General features: G+C 37.2%; 1 protein-coding gene across 4 annotated transcripts in view; it reads right to left on the minus strand.

The window, feature by feature from the left end:
* Positions 1-403: 403 nt before the first annotated feature.
* The window catches only part of ARIH1 (ariadne RBR E3 ubiquitin protein ligase 1), a 122071-nt gene continuing 96494 nt past the window's right edge, over positions 404-25980 (minus strand). For all 4 annotated transcript variants that reach the window (XM_059657861.1, XM_059657851.1, XM_059657841.1 and 1 more), the window contains 9 exons: positions 25257-25323; positions 23748-23854; positions 20948-20990; positions 20358-20429; positions 16551-16681; positions 12149-12206; positions 6595-6855; positions 4853-4965; positions 404-3660 (listed from right to left, as the gene is read on the minus strand). In XM_059657861.1, the coding sequence (XP_059513844.1) occupies positions 3576-3660; positions 4853-4965; positions 6595-6855; positions 12149-12206; positions 16551-16681; positions 20358-20429; positions 20948-20990; positions 23748-23854; positions 25257-25323 (937 nt within the window). In that variant the 3' untranslated portion in view covers positions 404-3575. The remainder of the gene's footprint in view (positions 3661-4852; positions 4966-6594; positions 6856-12148; positions 12207-16550; positions 16682-20357; positions 20430-20947; positions 20991-23747; positions 23855-25256; positions 25324-25980) is intronic.

Genomic DNA, 25980 nt, shown 5'->3' on the forward strand with positions numbered 1-25980 from the left:
TTAAGACAACTCTCTCCATCCCTGTGGAGATATCAGCTTCGAAGAGTGAGCTCAATGGAAATAATGAGTTTTGAGGTTGAGAATAACTTTTAAAATATTTTATCTTTAAAAAACTGACAAAGATATACTAAGCATCTACTATGTATCACTGTTACAACACAAACAGCAATCTAAATTCTATGTTTAAGACAAAGAAATTGAAAAGCTTTCAGAAAATGCTCTGAAGGCTTCATTAACCAAGTTAATTGTTGGGGATGGTCTCATTCACAGTTCCTTGCAAAGAAACTAAACCAAATCTTAACATTATATTAAGTAGGAACAGTGAATAAGGCACATAATACAGGTGATGGTTAGACCACCAGTATATCCTTTTTTAACTATAAAAATAAACATAAGTAACTAATGGAATAACAAAATAAAAGTTTTATTTTATTAGAATTAGGAATGTTCTTTCCCTCTGGGCAACCTGAACAGTCCAGTTACAATGAAAAGCTAAGAACAGTTATTTCTACAGCACAGGATGCCTATGCACAAAATTACAGGGTTAGGAGCATTTAAATCAATTTAGCGATCTGATTGTCTCACCAACCCGCCCCTCCCATTTTCCAAGTGCTCTAAACCCAGGATTTGCAACTAAAAGACTTGGTTACATTGAGTTCTTTTCTCCCTGGTACTAAATTTCAGTTTCTAATCATGGCTGAATCATTTCACACTGCAGATTCAACCTTTTCAAATCAAGTCAGTCAGTCTTGGATCTGTTATATGTGTTTATGTATACACGTGTATTTAATATATATTTTTAAACACACATAAAACACATACAATCTGGGTTGCAGCAAATTATACAGAATTTAGTCTGATGATATTATACGTTACTCAGTTTTACCACTGTGGTTTGTGTCCTGAGCTTTGGATCAAAATTTTGTTGTAAATCATTTCAAGTACATCTACTATTCAATAAACTGTTCAAATGAAGCATGCACTTTTCAAGAGACAATGTAACTGTCCTCAATAAGACAGTGAGACCCTGGTGCTTACCATGAATAGAGCCCTCTTGATAGAAAGATTCAGATAAGAGAAATGGGGAAGCTGTCATACACTATGGCTTGCCTATATCCCACCTGCGGTAAAAGAAGCTACTAAAAATGAAAGCAATTAACTCAGGGAATACTGTCAAATATGGAGATAGTTGTTAAAAGATTGGAAGTAGAAAAGGCCAGTTTACCTTGATCCATAACTGCAATACCCTCAGATCATATGCCAACACTGAAACTAGAAAGCATCTCTAAAAAGCACTGTTCCTCCATGGGTAGGGGCTGATATTATGAAGTGCACAGTTTTTAGGTACTTGCAAGGGGAGCATGTAATGACACTCAAACCTAGATACTGCAGTTACCTGGTTAAGATTTTTTTTAAAAAACATCACATATACACAAAACATTTTGATTAAGGAAGCCACATATATCTAGATAGCAACTCTGGCTGCTTTTCAGTTACCAGGGAAAGGAACTTATTCAAGCTTGCTTTAAAAAATTTTTTTCCTTAGTTTGATAAATGCCTTTTAAGATTGATGCAGTCATTTAAAATAAAATTAAATGGGTGATGGGGGAAGAAAGGACAGTGAAGAAGCAGACACTGAGTTCAGAATTGCACCTGAGGTGGCAAGGGAGAGAGGATTAAAGGTACAAGTAAAGTTGATTCTAAAGCAACAAGTGGTTTAAGGAAGCAGCATAATGTACTCAGCAAACATTCACTAATTTTTGATGGGATAAGAACAGCTGCAAGTACATTTCATGTAACAACCTTTTCTAAAAGGAAAAGTGGGTTGATTCAGCAAAGCCTAACTTAGGCAAAAGGCCAGAGGAAAGTGAACCTACTTCCCAATGGAGTAATAAGATGTACAATGCAAGAGCAGACAAAGTTGCCTCACAAATGGTAAACATTCCCTAGGTGCAAGACATTTAAAGGAAGACAAAGAGGTCCTCAATCCAAATTGGTTCACTCTGCACTCCTGAATAAAACTAACAAATTTAGCTAGGGATGCTGACCTGTTGAAAATACCACAGCCAGAATGGCCTAAACAGGTATGTAATTAATAAAATCACCACCATCCTTTACTTTTAACATAGATCTTAGTAGACATTTCATTAAAATGGACATCACAGCTAAAATGCATTATTAATTTTCCTATCTGTTGGCAACAGAAAAGAAGCAGTCAGTGATTTCTGTTTAAATGCACTAGATGGGAATATCATGTTCTAGGGGTGTTTGCCTTCAAACTGAACCCACAGCAACACACACAAGCAATTTTAGTATCTGCCATTTTAAATTCACAATCTGAAACTAAGTGAATGACTATTTATTTATATTTATAGCAAAAACATTCTATTTGACATCCTATTGTAAAGAAAGGGTGAGAGAAGAGCCATAACGAAAATATTAAAAGGCTCAAAAGCAGCAATTAAAGAGGGGAAAATGAAATGTTTCCTTTGGATGAACAGGGAGCCTAGGAAGCTTTCACTGGCGTGCATGACATGAGGCCAGGAAGGGGAATGGGTATTCCTTGAACTGTAGCAACTAAGCTCCCTGTTGCAGCCCTTATCAAGCCACAGCATTGTCAGAGCTTGACCTCCTTGGCCCCAATCAAGCACTTGGAATTCAAGGCATGAGGCCCATGGCCAGCAACAGACATACCAAAACCAGAAAGGGCAAAGTAATCTCAGGAAAGGAAAAATCAAAGAGCTCTTATGCCTTCCAGAGGTGCCAAACCAACAGATTTTTTATCCCAACGTCCAACCCTGAAAAGATAAGCAAACTGAGAAAAAAATAAAAAAAGAAATAAAAAAAGCACAGCAAATAGACATAATCTTGAAGATTTTTAAAGAATAAATATTTTTTTTGTAATTAAACATTATGCAAACACGTGCCACGCTTGCTTTGTCCATGCATATGCGCTATATACAAATTTGAAAAATACTGTGTTGTCCTCTTGTTTTAAAAGTCATATACAAAGTTTTTTTTTTGTTTTGTTTTTTTGTTTAATTCCTCCTGTTGCCTATCCCCTTCCCACCCCAAGAATTTTCTTTACAAGGAACTAATCATCATTCACTCATTACTTTGGAGTATGAGAGAAAGAGCGTCAGTCTCTGAGTGTGGGTGTATTTGTATGTGTAGGGGATGAAAGGAAGAGGTTCTTTACCAAAGTACAACAAAAAGACCGGGCTGGGCATGAAAAGCAGTGTCAAATTTTAACTGTCATACACTCAGGAAAAAAAGAAAGAAAAAGGAGTCAGCTTTGAGAATGAAGCTACACGTTAAAGTTGGAGGGCTTTCAGTGTGGTTGTCACACTTTTGTTGGCGGCCTAGAATACTGTTGTACAATGGTTTATCTACCTTTTTTTATTACAATATAATTTACTTAAATTTTCCTTTAACAAAACAGAATTCTGGTACTACAGACCAGCAGTGTCAGAATGGGCTTAGTGCCTCCTAGTTTGTGTTTGTTTTGTTTGTTTAAATTGCATGAACACTCTAGATGGTAAAGTTTTCAGAGTTCATTTTATGCAGGGCCACTCTCAGTCCTCAATGTACTCCCACAGATCTTTTTCATAGCCTTCATGCACATGCTGTAACAAAACCCTTCGTCGACTCTCACAGTATCTATAATCAAAGGAAAAAGAAAATGTTGTCAGCCTCCAGTAATTAAACAACAACAAAAAAAGCATTTACTTATTCTTTAGAGCACCCCTACATATTATCAAACTTGGAACAGGTAAGCACCTGTTTTTAGTAGCACATTTTCAGGTCTAGATGTAAAGACACAATAAACTATTTCTAATTTAAAAAAGGTATTTTTTAAAAGCCATGATTCCCAGTTTGGGAAATTAATTTTAAAGCAATAAAATGTTAAAAATTCCTAAGGACATTATAAACCATCTGATTCAATCCTGTCATTCTACCTAGAAGTAACAGTTTCAGGAAAAAGTAATTTTAAGGGTTTTTTTTTCACACCTATAAAATCTTTGTTAACTGTGAAATTACCATAAACACATTGTAGTAGGCTAAAAATATTACTTAGGACTAAATCTCCAAATTCCCAAAGGGTTCTACTACTACTAAAAAGATACTGCTAGCCCTAGCTGGTTTGGCTCAGTGGATAGAGCATTGAGGGTCCCAGGTTTGATTCCAGTCAAGGACACATGCCTGGGTTGCAGGCTTGATCCCCAGTGTGGGGTGTGCAGGAGGCAGCTGATCAATGATTCTCTCTCATTAATGATGTTTCTCTCTCTCTCTCTCTCTCCCTCTCCTTTCCTTTCTGAAATCGATAGTAATAAAAAAAGATATTGCTATCTGCCAGGAATCAATTTTGGCGTGGGGGTGGGGTGGGGGGAGGTGGGAAACTCCATGTAGAGAAAGCAAACATTTTATATTTTTAGCTTAAGAGTATCATATCATGAAATACCATCTACCCCTGGGACAAAGTAAATCTCTCCTTAGGGGGGAAAAAAATCTAATAAAAACTCTAAAGAAAGCCTGGGTAGTTCACTTGTCAGCAGCCATGATCCTCACGATCCCCAGGATATGACCTGCTAATCTCACCACTCATCCTAATGGCCACTTGCCCTTTTCAAACTTTTCCTTGCAGGGCAGCAAATAAGTAAATAAAGTTGAAAGGAAGAAGCCAAATCTGCAATTTGTTGCCCAAAGGACAGAAGTAATCTATGAGAAACAACAGCAGCTCAATTACACTGGAAACTAAACCCTAGTTTCACTATCACCTAACTTCACCGTTAAGGCATACCAGACTACCAATGGCAGAATCTTTTGCTCAAAAACTATTAAAATATCTCACCTGTACTTATCTTGTACTTTCTGCTTTATATCCTGTAGAGAATCTTGGGAAATGTCTCGTTCAAGGTAGCCTGAAAGCACCTCTGTGGCATTCTCTAGATCTGCTTGGTTATTCTGCAAGAGGAGGAAAGATATATAGTAAATTTTGGCTTCAAAAGAAAGCTGAAAATCAGAAACACCAATCAGAAAGGATATATACACCCCTATGTTCACAGCACCACAATTTACCATAGCTAAGATTTGAAAACAGCCTAAGTGCCCATCAGCAGATGAGTGGATTAAAAAACTGTGGTACATCTACACAATGGAATACTATGCTGCTGTAAAAGACAAAGAACTCTTACCATTCACAACAGCATGGATGGAACTGGAGAACATTATGCTAAGTGCAATAAGCCAGTTGGAGAAAGATAAATATCACATGACCTCACTCATTTGTGGATTATAATGAACAACATAAACTGATGAACAAAAATAGATCCAGAGATAGAGAATCGAACAGACTGTCAAACCTCAGAGGGAAAGCAGGAGAGGGTGAGGGTGGTGGTGATTATAAGAGACCAACCAAAGTACTTGTATGCATGCACATAAGCATAACCAATGGACACAGATACTACAGGGGTGAGGGTATATGCTTGGGGGGGGGGGAGGTCAATGGAGGAAAAAGGAGACATATGTAATACTTTAAAGAATAAAGAATTAAAGGAAAATAAAGAAATAAAGAAAGAAAACTGAAAGATAAACCATCTCAGCTGCTTCCTTGCCTATTGACTGCTTTCAACACAGATTCCATAATTTTCACAGGTGATTTTAACTGCACCTGTAAAGCTCTTTATTGTTTTTACCTCTAACAATTTGTTCTATCTTTTCAAAGACAATTGGTTAAATGTTAAAATAACTAAAGATTTACCCATTACCTCTGAAAGAATATTAAGGACGATTTGAAATTACTTAAAAAAGTCTCTAGGAATCTTCTAGTTCTGAGAACTGCTATTTGCTAAAACTAAAAGGGAAACTTGAGGAATAAATAGAAACCCATTCTCGCTTATGTCTGGCTGCACCTACTTCTTATAAGAGAATGCTGTATGGGAGATTAAAATCTTATTATCTCTTACTACTATGGCTAGTTCTATACATTTATCCATCTAAAGACTCATCTGCTAGTCAATGTTACTGTCTAGTCATCTATCAACACTAATGTTTCTTGCATCAATTTTAAATGAACATATCTTCTTGAAAATCTTTTACTGTTTAAAGCCTCCTTAGGTCATTACATAACCATCATATTAACTTCTAATACCACATATTAGTTTTGCCCGAAAAAAGACTTTTATTGAGAACTATGACATACCAGGTGCTATATAAGTAATCTACATGGGTTGTCTCACTTAAACCTTATATATAACATCTTAGAAAAGTATTAACTCCATTTTAAAACAAATATAGAAGAGGTTAAGTAATCTGCTCCAAGTCAACAGAGCTAATAAGTAATGAAGTCAAGATTCAAGTTCAGGGCTGACTCCAGAGTCTGCACAATTAATAGCCAGGTGGCTAACACACATCAATTTGCATGTAGTTTAGGACAAGAAATTTAAATTTTTTTGTGCTTTCCCAATAAGTACATTTTTAATCTACACTTTTTGAGCAGATAATCTTTAAAACTTTCTATATCTTTATCTATGAGAGACCAAATAGTCCTATGACATAAGGTGGGTCCTTTTCCCACTCAGTAACTATTCTTACCTCAAAAATAATGGACTGGTTATTCTTTTTGAGGTAGAAAGCGAAGACGTAAGTGTACATGAGTGTGGCACGACACTGGCAGAGGACATCGACTGCCTTCTTCAGGAACTGCACCTCAATCCAGGACATGTTGTGCTGTTGCATCTCTTCCATTTTCTGCTTCACCTGAGCATACAGTTTGTGCTCAAAGCGTAGACTCTGCATGTGGTTCATATAGCGATTACAGTAGAACAGGTACCTCTGCAGAGCTGCCCTAGATCGCTGGCGCACAAGAAAAATTAAGGTTACATAATTATGACAAATGTATTATATATAAACAAAAGCTGATAATCACATTTGCTGATGAAAGTATAGAATTTTGGCTAAAATTAGGAAAACAGGCATTTACTGCTAGCTTTGCTCTGAATGTCTCATAGGTGTACTTTCTAATATGGCAGCCACTAGAAACATGTGACTATTTAAATTAAAATTAAAAATTTAGTTCTTTAGTACTCAATAGCCACACATGGTCAGTGGCTACTGGATTGGACAGTGGTAATAAAGCACATTTTCGTCATTACAGAAAGTTCTATAGAATATCACCGTTTTACAGTGCAATAAAATATAAAATAAGCAAGAAACATCAATATTTTGAAGTAGAAAACAGAGAGGCATCCCTGGCCAGGTAGCTCAATTGGTAAGTGACATCCCTATCCACAAAAGTTGCGGGTTCCATCTCAGGTCAGAATCAACCAATGAATGCATAAATAAGTGGAACAACAAATTGATGTTTTTGTCTTTCTCCCTTCCCCTCTCTTTCTAATATCAATTTTTTTTTTTAAATTTGAAAACAGAGAAGCAACCAGATACCTTATAGCTCCTGACATACTGTAAAACAGCTAAGAGTTTTAGGTCCTATCCAAACCACCTTCCTCCCCAAACAGATTGAATTCAAGTATCTGGAATTAACCATCACCTTCAGGAAGTACAGGGATATAAGAACCTATTAAATGACACGAGAGCTGCAATCAACACAATAGAGAATATGGAAAATTCTATAAAGCAAAATAACTTAGTTTCCCCTACCAATAATGGCAAGGAGAGAGAGAGAGAAAAAAAAAGAAAAAAAAGAAAAGGAAGGATTTAAAGATTAGAGGAGACTCAAGAGATATCAATCAAATCCATTTTGTGGATTATGATTTGAAGCAAATATTTAAAAAATTTATGAGATAAATGGGGACATTTGAACACTGGAGAGTTGACGATATTAACAAAGTATTGCTTTCAAACTATATATAGTATAATTTAAACATAATATGTTATAATCCTATCTAATAAAAGACAAAAAGGGTAATTGACCGTACCTTCGCTATGCTTCCCATTGGCTAATCAGGGTGATATGCAAATTAACCGCCAACTAAGATGGTGGTTGGCAGCCACGCAGCTGAAGCGAGCAGGAGGCCTGCTTGCTCCAGCGATGGAGGAAGCCAAGGTTCCCCACCTGCCGCGGCCCGGCTCTGAGCTCCGTAAGCAACAAAGTTTCAATTATAGAAGCTAAACAAACCCCAGATACCTGCTTTCAGCAGGCCGTGGCCTCAGAGCTGGGAGTGAACAGGAGCTGGCTCTCAGCTCCAGTGACAGCAACAAAGTTTCAATTATAGAAGGTAAACAAACCCCAGAATTAAAAAAAAAAGAAAAAAAGGAGAGGCTGGGAGCTTCAGTCGCCGGCCAGCCTGAAAACGGCCCTCAGCCCCTCACCCAGACTGGCCAAGGCACTCCAGTGGGGACCCCTACCCTAAAGGGGGTGTGGCCAGCCTGAAAACAGCCATCAGTCCCTCATCCAGGCTGGCCAGGCACCCCAGTGGGGACCCCCACACTGAAGGGGGTGTGACCAGCTGCAAACAGCCATCAGCCCCTCACCCAGGCTGGCCAGGCACCCAAGCGGGACCCCCACCCTGATCCGGGACACCCTTCAGGGCAAACCAGCCGGCCCCCACCCATCCACCAGGCCTCTATCCTATATAGTAAAAGGGTAATATGCAAACTGACCCTAACAGCAGAAAGACTGGGAATGACTGGTCACTATGACACACACTAACCACCAGGGGGCAGACGCTCAATGCAGGAGCTGCCCTCTGGTGGTGTGTGCTCCCACAGTGGGAGCTCTGCTCAGCCACAAGCCAGGCTGATGGCTGCCAGTACAGCGGTGGTGGTGGGAGCCTCTCCTGCCTCCTCAGCAGCGCTAAGGATGTCCGACTGCAGCTTAGGTCTGCTCCCCGCTGGCAAGTGGACATCCCCCGAGGGCTGCCGGGCTGCCAGAGGGATGTCTGATTGCCAGCTTAGGCCCAATTTCCTGGGGAGCAGGCCTAAGCCAGCAGGTGGTCATCCCCCAAGGGGTCAAAGACTGCAAGAGGGCACAAGCCGGGCTGAGGTACCCCCCACCCCCCAGTGCACAAATTTTTGTGCACCGGGCCTCTAGTATATAATAACTATATACACAAACAATATTGGTATTGCAGTTACAGTAAAACAAAATTTAAATCAGATGAAGTATTACCAAAGAAACAATGTAATATCAGGTCTAGATTTGCTTTATATTATTTATCACACTGCAAAAATAATTTACATAGGACTCTTCTATTACACTGTACTTCTCCAGAGGAGCCAGAATTTTTAAAAGTAATCTTAGCGTGGCTCAGTGGTTGAGCATTGAACTATGAACCAGGTCATAGTTTGATTCAAATTCAGGGCACATGCCTGGGTTGCAGGCTTGATCCCCACCCCGGGATTGGGAGGGCATATAGGAGGCAGCCGATCAATGATTCTCTCTCATCACTGATGTTTCTATCTATCTCTCCTTCTCCTTTCCTCTTTAAAATCAATAAAAATGTATTTTAAAATAAATAAAATAAAAATAATCTTATTATGTGTACCTAATATGTAGAAAATGATTATAATAAATGCTTATTAAATACTACCACTATGAAAGGGTTTCTTACCAGATACATATTTCTTTTCTTTTACCATCACCTTCTCTCTCTTCCTCTCCTCATGCCTTAAAGCTAATTAACAGCACAGACACTACTAACATGATCTAGTATCATATAACATTGAAACATCTCAAAAAAATCTATACAAGCCATGTTACCTCAAGAGTCAGGTAGGTATCAAAAACCAATGCTTACACACTGGAAAATTATGCCAATTACATCCAATCGTTATTAAAAATATTGTTATTATTTATCTTAATAATATAAAAATTACAGCAACTGTATGTAAAAATATATACGTGAAAAATAATTTGGCTGGCATTTTATCTCCCCCAAAGCACTAATATTTTCAAGCCTGTCAAATTCCCAAGATGAAACAGAAAACCTAAATTGCCATATTAAAATGTATAGGACTTGACTTAACATGACCAACAATTCTAAAACAGCTTATTAATACAGGTCTAAAATTTAACATGAAAGAAAATCCATACCATCACTGCAAATAAAACCAACTTAAAAAAATATATGCATATTTTTTTTTGATTTCAGAGAGAAAGAGAGAGGGAGACAGAAACATCGATGAGAGAGAATCATTGTTTGGCTGCCTCCTGCACACCCTACAATGCCGCAACCTGGGCATGTGCCCTGACAAGGTATCGAACCATAACCTCCTGGTTCATAGGTCGATGTTCAACCACTGAGCCATGTTGACCAGGCAATAAAACCAACTTTTAAATCAAACAACAGAATCTAGACTGAGAAAACCAATCAGCGACATGAAAATACTTGGGAAAACAAACAAGAAAGTCTGAATGCTTAGACCAGGGGCAGGCAAACTCTGTCCTGCAAGACATATCCAGTTGCTATTTTTGTAAATAAAGTTAAATCTGTGTTCCTGAGACACTTTAAGATTTTATCACACACAAAAAATCCTATTTTCTCTATAGTTTTCCTGTACTATTCTATTATGGAATTTGAGAATAACAATTGGCTTAAATTATGAGCTCTTTGTTCTTAATTTTTGATTTACTGATTCACAATACACTTATTCAAATGTAATAAACTATTCAAAACCAGCCACATACAGTAATCTATCAACAGTAAAAATTTTCCCCCCAATTTTTAGAGATAAGAAGGGAGAGAGAGAAAAACATCAATGTGAGAGGGAAATATTGATCAGTTGCCTCCTACATGCCCCCTACTTGGGGATTGAGCCAGCAATCCAGGCATGTGCCATGACTGGGAATCAGACTGGCAACCTTTTGGTACACTGGACAACGCCCAACCAACTGAGCCACACCGGCCAGAGCTATCAACAGTAATTTAATTTTAGCAAACAACATCTTTCAAATTAATTTTAACTTGAGCTTCACTGATTTTGGAGTTCTCTTGGATTGGCTGTATAGTTGTATAAAAACATAAGGGTTTACAGCTGGTTTTATGTTTAAACATTGTTTAAGTAAAATTACAATGAATATAATCTAAATCAATATTGAAATTTGTAGGTTTTTTCCCCTTTAAAAGGACCACAAATATTGTGAAAGTCTATGAACCACTACTTACCATTTATAAATACAAAGTAGAATTTTCCAGTCTCAAAAAACAAAAAAAAGACATAGAAGTTTCACTTCTAATAATATGACAGATTAGGTTACACACACACACACACACACACACTTCTGTATTTATGGTTAATTGTAAATAAATTTTAAAAGAATGTTTAAAAAGTAAAACAAGAGCCTGGCCTGTGTGGCTAAGTGGTTGAGCTTCGCTTTATGAACCAGGAGGTCGGGGTTCTAGGTCAGGGCACAAGCCCAAGTTAGAGGGGGCATGCAGGAGGCAGCCGATCAATGATTTTCTCTCATTATTCATGGTTCTATCTCTCCTCCTCCCTTCCTCTTTGAAATCAATAAAAATATATTTTTAAAAAGTGAAAGAAGCAACAAATCATGTTTTGGATTATATCCTTGCAAGGAAAACCATCTGGAAATATTTTGGGGACAACTGGGGAATTTCAATATGGGATGGATGGCATGTAAGGAATTCCAGGAAGTCTACAATTATGATAGAATTACAGGCTGAAAGAAACTCAAAGTGTTGTTGGATCTAAATCTACACCTAAAATGTTTAAATCCCTTCTATAATAGTGGTTGTGTCCCCCATCCTGTGATAAGTAATTCCCCATCTCCTGAGGCAATCCATTCCAAAAGAGCTTCTTAATGAACAATGAAGTTAAAAAAAAAATAAAAAGAATTAAAAATAAGTGAGACTGCATATAAATAGCAGCAGACTACTGAACAATTACTGTTCTCTAGTCTCCTTGTTGGGGAGGGAAAATCTTGACACCATGACTACTGAAACCTGGAATGTCTAGATTAAAAGAAAGCAGGCACACCTATAAATAGAAATGCTCCTGATATGCATTTTCGATAAGATTCCCTTTCTAAATGTACATAGATACCCAGTATTTACTGGAGTATATTCCCATGAATCTTTCAAAATTGAAAACTGCTGCTAATTTATTCCTTAATAAACGTACAATGCACATCCTATTCAACTGTTACCCCAAAATAAAGTGTACTTACCTCCTGTGCGTCTCTTGCTGCCTTTGCGTCATCCTCATTATAGCGGTTACAGTTGTACCTTAAAGTAAGAAGATTCCATAAATAAAAAAGGGAACAGAATTGTAGCCTGGATTTAGAGATTATTTAGAACCAATATTCTGTTTTATACAGGTACAGATAAACTGAGGTGCTAAAATACCCAGGGTTCTATCATTATAATGATAGTTACTACACTGAAAGGCGCTCAGTGTTAAATCTAACCCACACCTAGTGCTTGAATCCTCCTGTAATAGAATATCAGTCCTCTGTCTAGTAATAGGGAATTTACCACTTTCTGAGGTAGTCCATTCCAAATCAGCTCACCTATAATCATTAGAAAACACTGTCATTCTAGAACTTCCATTTACTGACTAAAATTTGACTTCTAACTCAATTTTTGAAGAAAGAAATCATCTCATCTCCTAGGCTGACTATTATTTAGGCCAAATATCCCCAATTTTTCCAGAGTTACTCACCTTCTTCTCTTCTCTTTTATAGACCAATAGTTGATGGACTACAACAGTAATAGATGCTGTTGCTATTTGCTGTACGTGCTGTATATGCTATTACAATTTGTAAGTGTCATTGAAAACTGAATGATATACAAAGTGAGGAACTGGGGGAAAGAGAAGTCAGTGGAGATGAATAAGATGGGCACTTCCCTTGTCCTGCTTACTCTCTACCTCTTCTTTTATGGGAGCCTATTTATGAAAGCAGCTGGTATTTATTGAGTGCTTGCAATATACAATACACTTACTAAGAACTTTAAATGTACTATCACATTTAATCTCCTCAACCATCTTATAAAATGTGTATTATTATTATCCTCACTGAGTAGATGAAAAACTAGGTTTTGAGAAGATAGGTAACATACTCTAAGTTGTAAAACTAGTTTCAGAGCTGGGAATTAAACTCATGCTTTGTATGCCAACTGAGGCCCATGCTCTTAACAAGTGAGTACATTGTTCATATATTGTTGTCATGTCTCCAGAAACTTTTAACAGTGATCTTTGTAAAACTAAAGAATATCTTGTTTGCCGAAACCGGTTTGGCTCAGTGGATAGAGCATCGGCCTGCGGACTGAAAGGTCCCAGGTTCGATTCCGGTCAAGGGCATGTACCTGGGTTGCGGGCACATCCCCAGTAGGAGATGTGCAGGAGGCAGCTGATCGATGTTTCTCTCTCATTGATGTTTCTAACTTTCTATCTATCTCCCTTCCTCTCTGTGAAAAATCAATAAAATATATTCAAAAAAAAAAAAAAAAAAAGCTTTCTGGAAAAAAAAAAAAAAAGAATATCTTGTTAAACTGGATCATTATTCTAGCTTGTCAAGTTCTTCAGGATTCTGATGACCTATATATTTAATATCTCTCTTTGATGTTACCCCAAAATGTAAGATTAGTTTAAGAATGTCATCAATGAAACTGATCAGAAAAGCAGTATACAGTTTATGTAGAGAAAAAACCTCCACAAAACAAAACAGATGAGGACAAAGCCTTTCAGCAACACAATAAAGCACTCCATTAGGCTTAGAAAGGCACAAATCCATTATCTATACTCCAAGAAATCATTCAATTAAACCCAAATATCCCTCCTTCTCTATAGTCACAGCCCAGGCCATAAACTTCTCACTTTACAATGAAATATCTTTCTGAGATCTGCAGAAAACATTCCCTAATCCATCATCCTAATAATACCATTGGATTCTGGGATTTAACAGAAGAGAAAAATTAAAGTTATGTGGCTCATATGTAGTTTGTGGAATCAAAAAATTTGGAAACTTGAATTACATTTTCTCTGCTTCCAGTCTTTGGTATCTCTCTATTTTCCAAAATTACTCAGACCAACAATGACTCACTGAGCTCATCTTCAAGGTTTTAAAATAAGCCAGACCACAATTTACCTAGGTCAGGAGATTTATTAATTTTCCCCTAGCTTGGGTTATAATCTTCTCTTACCAATAATTACTCTACTCAATTTAGTCCAAAGATCACCCCTGCTTGCCCTCTACTGGTCAAATTTTTTTTTTTAAAATATATTTTATTGATTTTTTACAGAGAGGAAGGGAGAGGGATAGAGAGTTAGAAGCATCAATGAGAGAGAAACATCGATCAGCTGCCTCCTGCACACCCCCTACTGGGGATGTGCCCGCAACCAAGGTACATGCCCTTGACCAGAATCGAACCTGGGACCTTTCAGTCCGCAGGCCGACGCTCTATCCACTGAGCCAAACCAGTCAGGGCTACTGGTCAAATATTAACACATCTTCTTCTTAGAATCTGATAATCCTTAAAATTTTTCCTTTTAATTTTTTTTAGATATTTATAAGCCTCAATTCATTCTGGTCTTTAATCTGCCAACATTACTAAGGATTTTAAAGCAGAAAAGCAAATAGGAATCATCTACACTTCTAACTTAGAAAACTGATAGTGCTCTTGGAATACTATTTTGAAGATTCTGAGGCATTTTCAGATTCAAACAAGAAAGCAGAGCATGAATCATTTGTAATCCTAGCCACGGGAAAAGGCATTGTCTTAAGTTCAGATCTTTCTCACCTGGACTTGAACCTATAATTTATTCCCCTCCCATCCACCCTCTACAAAGCAGCCACAATCATGAGACAATGTATGTAAGAGAGCCTTCTCATCTAAATAAAAGATCTGATCATGTCACGCCCTTAAAATCCTTCTGATACTGTCCAAACTACATTTCTGACACCCTGATCCAGGCCATTCTTTATTCTTTGGTATCCATTTGTTTTGTACCTTTTTTAGTTTTCAATACAGCTCATTTAAAATTTAAGTTGTGATCAGAGATTACCTTACACACAAAAATACATCTCTTTAATAACTCTTTTTCCACATTCCCTCTCCCCTTCACTAGGCTTTTAAAAATATAATAAATTTATTAGTTTCTGAACATTCTAATCCTAGTTTGCCTTCTTAAAATCCAGAGTACCAGTCTGGTGAAAACCCAAACAACCTTTCATGGCTCCGACGGTGGCAAAATCACTTTCTTTACTTCCAACTAATTTTTAACGGCTTGGAATTAATTTCAGACAAGTAATCCCTCATACTATTCCTCTTGCTAATGAAACTAATGAAAGTTCCAATAAAATGAAAAGAGAAGACTTGCCATTGCCTGAAGTTCATATCTTTGTCATCTGGACTTGAACCTACAATTTATTTCCATCCACCCTCTATAAAGCAGCCACAATCATGAGACAATGTAAGAAAGAACATAACAGAGAGCCTTCTCATCTAAGTAACAGACCCGATCATGTCACACCCCTAAAATCCTTCTGATAGTGTCCAAACTACTTTAGGTCCCAGTCTATGTTCTCTTTTCCTATTCCCCACAACTTATGAGGGGCCACAAACTCAAGGCCAATAGGGGATAGGCAGGTAGCTCAAATCAATGAAACAGGTCATTTGAATATTGTAACACTCAAATATTTTCACTTTTACCAAGAGATGTAGTAACTCCTATTTTTCTCAAAATTAAAGGCATTTTCAGTCTAACTTGCATTTCTCCAAATGAATAAGAAATATGCATGGGCCCTAGCTGGCTTGGCTCAGTGGATAGAGTGTCAGCCTGTGGACTCGATCCCCAGTAGGGGGCGTGTAGGAGGCAGTTGATAAATGATTCACATCATTGATGTTCCTCTCTCTCTTCCCCTCTCCCTTCCTCTCTCATATCAATAAAAATATATTTAAAAAATTAATATGCATGGAGCAGGTATATATTTCTACTGAAATGAGATTAGTGCCATCATGATAAATGCAAAGGCCATTAAGCTTCAGTTTTGGGGCAACAAAACTGAAAAGGAAAGGCTAGCCACCAATTCCAGGTGATTGCTGCCAAGCAGAAATGCAGGCCTGTGCCTATGTTTCAAAAAGAAGCTAAAAATCTGAAATGCATTGGGTAATTTTCCAAATTTGGGACAAACTTTTTGAGAGGGTAAGTAAAGCACACCTGCATGCTGGGTTTTGCCATCAGTCTCTTAGTTTTCTTCAACTGTTGTCTAGAGAGAGACATATCAGACAATGCAACTGTTCTCTGAATAAATTATGCATGTTCACATCATTCTACCTTTGTTCATGCTGCTCCTTTGCCCTGAATATTTTCCTAACACTATTTCAACCAAATGAACTTAGTCCTCCTTAAAATTAATCTCAATTATTACCTCTTCTGTGAAATATGCCTAATTAATTCCTCTCTCTGGATATCTTGAATATACTTCTAACACTAATCACACAATGTATTCATTTAGCTAGCTCCCAAGTTAGATAGTAATTTCCATGAGGTAGAAACCTTATTCATAATATGCAGCATTTATCACATACTTATGTGAACATATCCTTCCCTTCATTTCCCCAACCTACCAGGCAGATCCATGTGGTTCCCAAGGGCCAAGACACACCCAGCAAAACTCTGCTTTACAGTTCTGGTTACGACAGACCATGTGATTACAACCGCCATCCTTCTCAATTGTGACATGGCATTTGGGACATTCCTATGAAGAGAAACTATAAAGTTGGTGTCAATGCTACACTAGGTTGTATTACTACCACTGAGAAGAAGCCCGTTCTAGATTTGGTTTATTTTTGATATCACATTTACTGTGATTAATACATGTAAAGCACTTAGAACAGCGTGGAATAATAAACACTACTGAAAATGAGCTGTTATCATTATTACTGGCTGTTAAGATGCAAAAGAATTTAAGGATTTTAGTGGAGTTGGCGGACAAAAATATTTTTAAAGTTCTTTTAGCCATACACAGTAATAATAGTTTTATGGAAGATAAAAGTTGTTTATGTAAATATAGTTCTCTCTCTGGTATCATCTAAAAATAATGACTGAGTACTTCTTGTATCTCACATTGTTCTCAGTGTTTTATATGCATTAATTTATAATCCTTATAGTAGTGCTATTCTTATTTCCATTTTTCAGATGAATAAACTAAGGGAGAGAAAACAAAGAAACTAGACCAAGGTCACAAAGGTAGCAAATGATAGAGTAAGGATTCACACTCAAGCAATTTAGTCTCAACAGTCAGGCAGGTGGAACTGGTAAATTCTTTTTGTGGCTACTGAGGTTCCCTACTTTCTTCTGCCAAATATGCTTGCTTTAAATTCTTCTCATTGTGGTCCATTTACAAATGCGCTACAGAGGTCATGATTTTTCCTCCTTGAGTCTGTATCATGTTCTTCTTTGCTAGTGAGCTAAAGTTATTAACCTGCAGGCCTACTGTTTTTCTCTTTTAAAAAAATTTAGACAAATCAAACACCCAGAATTTAAAAGAAAATAAGATATAAAGCTTGTATTTTTGCTGTATTTATTTGTTTGATGTCTATAACTACCACAAGGGGGAAGTAGTACTCATTATATTATTTATACAATTCAGCCTTTGTGAAACAGACTATGCCCATAAACTACAGTTATTTGAAATATTTCAATATGGCAATTTTTAATCATACATTTAAACCAGTTAACTACCATGCATCCAAAATGGAAACCATCCCCACATGCCACGATATTTTGAATTTAATTTTAAAAAATCAATTTACAATGAATATTATAAAAACAAATATATTACTCACAATTCAGGTGTTCCTGAATATCTGAATATTTTTAGCTGAAAATTTTCACGAAAAATGATTTTAAAATTGGTCAGGGCTGCCACTTAGGGAAAACATTTTTTTTATAGATGCACGTGGTGTGTGGGGAAGGTCCACTGCTTGCGTCTACAGATGCTTATGGTGTACAATGTGTTAAATCAAATTTTTGAAATCACACACATAAGAAATTTTATATTTTCTCAAAGAAGCAAGTTCCAGGCCTAAAATATGTCTCTCTCTACATATCTTTGTTATAATTAACCAAATAGTATGAAGTTCTCAATATGTTAGGATACCATCATCAATCTGCATATCTGTTTAAAGAGCTGATAATAAATAAAAGTTTCTGAAACTTCTCAAGAAAAAAAACCTCTTCACTTTCACCTCAAAACTACCAAGTCAAGCCCAGACAGTGCGGCTCAGTGGTTGAGCATCAACCTATGAACCAGGAAGTTACGGTTCCATTCCTGGTCAGGGCACATGCCTGGGTTTTGGGCTTGATACTTAGGAGGGGGGCGTGCAGAAGGCAGCTGATCAATGATTCTCTCTCATCACTGATGTTTTTATCTCGTTCTCCCTCTTCATTTCTCTCAGAAATCAATAAAAATATATTAAAATACAAATGAAAACCTACCAAGTAGGTAACTTTCTTATTACAAACTAGAGGCCCGGTGCAAAAATTCGTGCACTCAGGGGTGTGTGTGGGTCCCCCTCAGCCTGGCCTGCACCCTCTCCCAGTCCGGGAGCTCTCAGACATCCTTAGTGCTGCCACGGAGGCAGGAGAGGCTGAGTGGCACTCCCCCTTGTGGGAGCGCACTGACCATCAGGGGGCAGCTCCTTCGTTGAGTGTCTGTCCCCTGGTGGTCAGTGCATGTCATAGTGACCTGTCATTCTGCTGTTTGGTCGATTTGCATATTAGCCTTTTACTATATAGGATTACTATTCTTCCTCAATAATCTATCTTCTAATCAGTCAAACATAGTCAAACATATAATCCCTCCTTTAAACATTTTGGGGGTTTAGGATATTTGTGATTTCTCTAGATGCAGAAAGTGGGTGAGAGTTTAAGCAAACTATTTAATGAAAATATAGCTGCCCTATTCCAAACACTAGCTTTACAGACAATATTTAAGGATTCTGGGGCTTTAATTAACATATCTGGTGGAGAAATCCTTAATTTTCAAAAAATGAGGCAAGCTAGGAAATTTTTTAAAATAACAAAAGTAACCATACTTCCTGACACTAGAGTAAGGTTTTTAGCAATGCACTCATGAAAACCATTATACTTATCATGATGGTTAGCACAAAAATATTTGTTGAAAAATATTTCAACCATACTGTCCTCAAAGATGTGGGCACTGTACTGTGTGAAAGAACTTAGTTTCACTGCTAATGCTTTCTGAGAGACGGAAATAAATATGCATTTTTAATTTTGGGGGGTAGAGCAGGGTACTAATGTTATAAAATCATGTGTTAACCTTCATCATTTAAGCATTCCTTACTCTTATTGTCGTGTGATTGGATGATGAAACTGTACAAAGGTATAACTAACACAGGCTAAACAACTCAGTATTATTTAAAGCAGTGGTCACCAACCTTTCGGACCTCATGGACCACCAGTAGTCCACGGACCACCGATTGGCGACCACTGATTTAAAGCATCATCTTCACATTTGAAAGGCAATTCTAAAAAAGAATAGCCCATTAATAAACCTTATCATTCATCACCCAAGTCACTTCCTGTTTGGATGGGATATAAGATTGAATTTTTTTCTATTCAGAGATTGGCTGGTACACAGTTGGGGTTCAAATGCTTGTTCATTACTTAGCGATAGGAAACAAGGGTGTTCAAGATTACTTGTATTTGTGATTTTTGTCTAGAAGTGGTTCAGGGTTATAAAAAGACTGAATTTTGAAACTAGTATCCTGAGCAATGCACTTAAAAATAAAACAAAACACACACACATGTACAAATCAAGGGATACCCATATTACACCTAAACTTGTATTTCTTAAGAGTCCGGTCTTGTAATAAATCATATTATATAAGTTTAACGCGTTAAAAATGTTACATAATAAAAAGTTATCCAGTTACTCTGAATGCTGTTCTTAAAAAAAATAATAATCCCTTAAGTTAAACCCTCGGGATTTTTAAAGGCAGAAATGCAAATTAGCCTAATAAAACCAAGCTAGGTGGAGTACACTCTACAATACATTTGTATACTAAAAGGAAGCCAAGAACAATATGAAAAAGCATTACAGAAATGTCAGGGTAGAAAAATTATCAGCCCTTTCTTCTATAGGAAACTAATGTTTTTCCAGTAAAAGAAAAAATTTAAAGTGGAGTCCTGTGCATATTACACTATAGCATTCAATACAATAAACTCAAAACTAAAATAAAGAAAAAATTAATAGGCAATCATTCTAGACAAAGCAAAAACAAAAAACCTTAATCGAGAAAAAGATAAAACAAGGCCCTTAACCAGGTAAACTTGCTGTTTTTTGCTAATGCTGATGCACCTGTCCTTATCAGTTCATTACCACAAGTTTACTGAAGGAAAATACCAACCTTTGTGTTGGCTGCAATCCAATTAGAGGTTTCACTGTCATCATCACACTTTTTAATCCACTTCTTCAACCACTGTTGGGGGAAAAAACACACAACAACAACTATTAGGTTACAACAAAAGACTTAAGAGTAAAAATAGTAAATTGCTTCAACACAAATTCAGTTAAACTTAAATATAAAACCCAAAGGACAAGATTATTACTGGGTTTACTTCCTTTTAAATCAAGGAAATCCTGCAGTTTTTATATCAAGTATATAAAAATTGAACCAAAGGAGGACTTTCTCTGGCTGAATAGAATGGAGAACCTACAGTTTGATTAGAATTTCAGCTCCAAGGTGTGCCATTCCCCTTAGCCAAATACAAAGCCTACTGAGGAAGGTGCCTTAACTATCATTATCCTGATAATATCAGGAGTTGACTTATTCCTAAGGAACACTCTGAATGCTTGTAATGATCACCTGAAACAAAAAGGGCAAAATAAAATCTTTTATCTATTACTGGATAAATAACAAAATTGTGGGCTGTAGTTTTCAATAAACAAGTCTTAAAAGTGCTCTATGTTATTTAAAAATGAAAATGCCAAACTTACCTTACATTTAACAGGATCATGCCAATTTTCTCCACAGTTAAAACTGTTAAGTGACATAAGAGTTAAAAGAATTAAGTCCCACCTACTGTAAAGTATGTAAGCAAACAAAACACTTCATGCTCTAAAGTTCCTCAATATTTTTACCAGTTTCCAGTGACTGGCAAATAGAAAGGCAGGAACCATGTCTATTTTATTCTAAATAAATTATTTAGAATCTAGTATTAGGATCAGAGTGTTGTGTGTATGTGTGTGTGTGAATAAAGAATGACTATAAGCATGACATGCTTAGATGATAGTTTCATAACAAATCACTATCTAAACAGCTATGAAACTGTTAAAAAATCAGATTATTTGTATTTTTCTGATAGTTTTTAAGATGGATCCTTGGTACAGTCATTCTCTAATTGAAGCCAAATTGAAATAATTTTCATTAATTTCAACCTAAATGTCAACCATGCTTCAATAGCATATATTATCTTATTTAACACCCCAAATAAAGAATAAAAGTCTGGCTTTGTAGGGTAATATGTAACTTAGTACTAATGCACTATAAGCAATATACAGGAAGCAAACAGGCCACTGTTTGCATGATCCAAATGAACATCAGTCCAGTAGAGATAAACTGTACCAAATAAGGTGTAAAATAAAAGAGTGTGACTAAATATTCTCTAAGAATATACTAATTATTAATGCCTTTTGTTTTCTAGGCAAATGGTATATACATTTGGAAAAAAGTATAAATTAAGAATAAACACAAATTTTATGAAAATATAACCAGGGAATGGCTGATAAATTAGCTAATAAAGTAATTTAGGGAAGCCAAAAATCCTTTGCAAATAAGAGAAACAAAGTGCTATTCATTTAATTGAAGTTAAGATAATGGTTATATCTAGAAAAGAAGATGAGGAATGGGACGGAGAAGGGAACCAAAGGGGTTCAAATGTGTCTGTCGTATTTTCTTTCTTTCTTTTTTCTTTTTTTAAAAATATTTTATTGATTTTTTACAGAGAGGAAGGGAGAGAGATAGTTAGAAACATCGATCAGCTGCCCCCTTCACACCCCCCACTGGGGATGTGCCCGCAACCAAGGCACATGCCCTTGACTGGAATTGAACCTGGGACCCTCCAGTCCGCAGGCCGATGCTCCATCCACTGAGGCAAACTGGCCAGGGCACATTTTATTTCTTATTAAAAACAAAATACTGATTTTGATTAAGTTGGGTTGTAGCTACATAAGTATTCATTGCTCTTATTCTCTATACTTTAGTCTGTATTCAAGATATGTCACACTAAAAATATATTTGAAAGTAGGTATGGAATCAGAATCCACCCCATCTACCTGGTAAACTATAAACAATCTATCTATCTATCTATCTATCTATCTATCTATCTACCTACCTACCTACCTACCTATCTATCATCCATCTATCTATCTATCTATCTATCTATCTATCTATCTATCTATCTATCTATCTATCTATCTATCTATCATCTATCTATCAAAAGAAGTAATATGCAAATGAGGTCAGGACTCTGTAATGGTCACGACCAGCTCAGGAAGAGGGGCTGGGGCGGCCCTGAGCCAGAGAGAACAACACACAGTCGCGGCCCTGAGTCTGAGAGATCAACACAGAGGGGTGCCTGCTCCGAGCCTCCGACCTGACTGGGGGCAGGCCCCCAGTGGACACACACACACACACACACACACACACACACACACACACGGCGCCTGCTCCGAGCCTCCGCTGCCAGACTGCGGCTTAGGCCCGCTCCCCATAGGTGGGCCATCCCCTGAGGGCTCCCAGACTGTGAGAGGGGGCAGGCTGGGCTGAGGGACCCCCACCCCCTAGTACACAAATTTTATGCACGGGGCCTCTAGTAATATATACCTAATAATTACCAAAACAGCATATATTTTACAGCATATATTTAATGCCTGTAAGTTTACCTGCTATTTTTGGCAATATTTAATATTAGTGATGTATAAGTAATTCTATAGATATTTGGACAAAAAGAAAAAAAGAAAAATGAAAAAAAAAAAGAATGGCATGCAACACCAATAAAGTATCTATTTGCTAGGTCTAGAGTCCCTTGACTTCTCATTCCTAACAGATCCACAAAGGAATGGAAGGCCATCTTAGTTCTCTAATATGTGGTATAACTGTAAATTCCCTAGTAAGTTGAATCTAGAATTCAAAGGTTGAAGGGTATGCAATAGAACTCCAAGAACCCAGGTTATGAAGAAAGCTGGGGCCAGAGAAGCCATAGGAAAACTCTTAGTTAAAAAGCACATCTAATCAACCATGTTCTACCTTTCCAAATTTACCTGAACATTTTCTTCTTACGAGTAATTAAACTTGTCAGAGCAAAGGAGATTTTTTAAAAAGTCCAGACTGTGTATTTTATTCCTAAGAGAGAACTTTAAAACAGCAAGAGCCATAAAGGAACCAAACATAATTTGACCAAATAAGCAATCAGAAATTAGAATAACTGAATTCTTGTCCCAGGTCTATAAGCTTGCTCCCATTTAAGTACCATTGGAACACACAAGAAAATGAGATTGCAACAACTGCACTTTACCATCAGAAAATATATATAAAACTTAGATCAATAAGGAAATAGGGAAGTTATTTAGGAGTGACTTTTAAATCTAATTGTTATTTAAAAGAAATACACACTATTTTAAACCAATAATACCTACTTTCCTCCTTCCTCAGGTAAAATTTTATTCTCTATTTTACAACTAAGAATAAATACAAAAGCTATGTGCACTATTCCAATTTAAGAAATCACTTGCTTACCAAAACTGGCGCCCACATTTGCAGCGAACAGGCTTAGCATCAGGATATTGGACTTTAACAACATGGTGGCAATCCGGGGCAGGACACCACTTTAACAGTCTATTGCACTGAAACACGTTAGAAAATAAAAAATGACAAATTAAATTCTGATGCAAGATTTTGCCAGCACACCAAGCAATTATTTGTATTAGCTCCCTAGCATAAGGGACAAAGAGGCTGATGGTGACATAAGCACATAAAAACCTGCCACCAATACTCAGTCTTCTACAGCAATGCTTTTTGGATGCACTGTTTTTCTTTTTTTTTTACTTACTAGATTACCAGTTTATTATAAAAGTATACAACTTAGTGAGGAAAGAATCTACACAAATAAAAGGGAAAATTGCGAAACAGCGATCAGGCTATCAATCCCCAGAAGGAAAGTAGGGGAGGGCGGGGGTAAGGGGAAGAGATCAACCGAAGGACTTGTATACATGTATATAAGCCAAACCAATGGACATGGACAACAGGGGGATGGGATCGTGAGTATGCAGGGCGGGGGAGGAAGGGGGGGAGGTTGAGGGTTAATAGGGGGGATGAGGACACATTTATAATACCTTAACTAATAATAAAAAAAAAAGGAAAAATTGCAAATTGACCATCCCTCCGCTATGCCCACCAGCCAATCAGGGTGACTAGGCAAATTAACCCAACAAAGATGGCGGTTAATTTGCATACGCAGGCTCGGCGCGGCGACTTAAGACTGAAGACTGAAGAGACTTGGCTTCTCTGCTGTGGCTGCAGAGGAGAAGCCAAGCCTCGCTACGGCCAGAGCTGAGAAGCCAAGCCTCGCATTTGCTGGACCAAAGGCCTGGGTCCTGGGTGCCGGAGGAAAATGGTGCCAACAGCCAGGGAAAGGAAGGCCTATTGCGCAAATCTTCTAGGCTTCTAGTTTTATTATAAAAGCTGAAGATCTATGAAGAGATATCTACTTATTGATTTGTCACAATCCTGAGATAAATGTCACATGATCTCACTCATTTGTGGAATACAATGAACAACATAAACTGATGAAAAAACATAGATCCAGAGACATAGAAGCATTGAACAGACTGTCCAACCTATGAAGAAAGGAGGGGGGTGTGGGGTAAGAGATCGATCAAAGGACTTGTATGCAAGCATATGAGCATAACTGAAGGACACAGACAGTAGGGGGGTGAGGGCATGTGCTGGGGGGTGGGAGTGGCCCAGGAGAGGTCAGTGGGGTAGGAAAAGGAGACTGATGTAATACTTTAAACAATAAAGAATTTAAATTTAAAAAAAAACACCTATATGCATATATGTGTAACCCACGGACACAGACAATAGCATGGTGAAGGCCTGGGGTGGGGCAGGATTTGGGTAGAGGGGGGCAATGGAGGAGACATCTATAATACTCTCAACAATCAAGATTTTAAACAAAATTAATATTTCTATTATAAAAAAATTACTCTAATTAAAAGAGAGAAACTGTTAAGAGAAATCACTTACCTCGACAAAGCTATTTGTTATTAAATGTTGATACTTTAATTTAACCTTTGAATCTGTGATCAGGCGCCTGAAAGCAAGAATAAAAAGTTTATTAGGGAGTTTCAGCCAAGAGTATTTTCTGCATTTATAAAATAAAATTTCAATGCTAAGGCTATAAACTGCCCTTACTTGAAAATATTAAAATGCACATAGATTATCAACAAATATAACTGTAGTAATCAAAACAATATTTTCAAAGTTTCTGTAGTTTTATTTTGATAGATGTTTTCCCCATATTTCTTACACTCTAAATATTCTATTTTTACCCAGTTTGTATTATGATGTAATGACTTACCAACTACTGCCAAATTTAGGCCCCTTTCAGGGTCTTCTGAATGACATCTTGCCTTAAACCCTAATTTCTCAGCCACCTTTCCTCAGATCCCCTCTCCAAAATCAGTGTGTGAAATATGACAAGAATATTAAGAAATTGATCCAGGTGTTGCTATAGTTTTGAGTACCTTCTTCTTTTGAGATCTCTTGGTAATTTACTAGAAATACTGACTGCAACCTGGCTTCTCTCGTCCACCAAGAACACTATAATTCACAACAACTTCTAGAAATCACAGGAACCCATGAAAGTGAAGAACCCTGAAGCTTAAGTTTCATTAGTTTTAATAGTAAAAACTCTTTTAAGTGTGTTGTAAGAAAAAGGTGTTGCTGTGCCCCTCCACCCTGGGTGCAC

This window comes from Myotis daubentonii, chromosome 1, assembly GCF_963259705.1.
Source record: "Myotis daubentonii chromosome 1, mMyoDau2.1, whole genome shotgun sequence".
NCBI classification, from domain to species: domain Eukaryota; kingdom Metazoa; phylum Chordata; class Mammalia; order Chiroptera; family Vespertilionidae; genus Myotis; species Myotis daubentonii.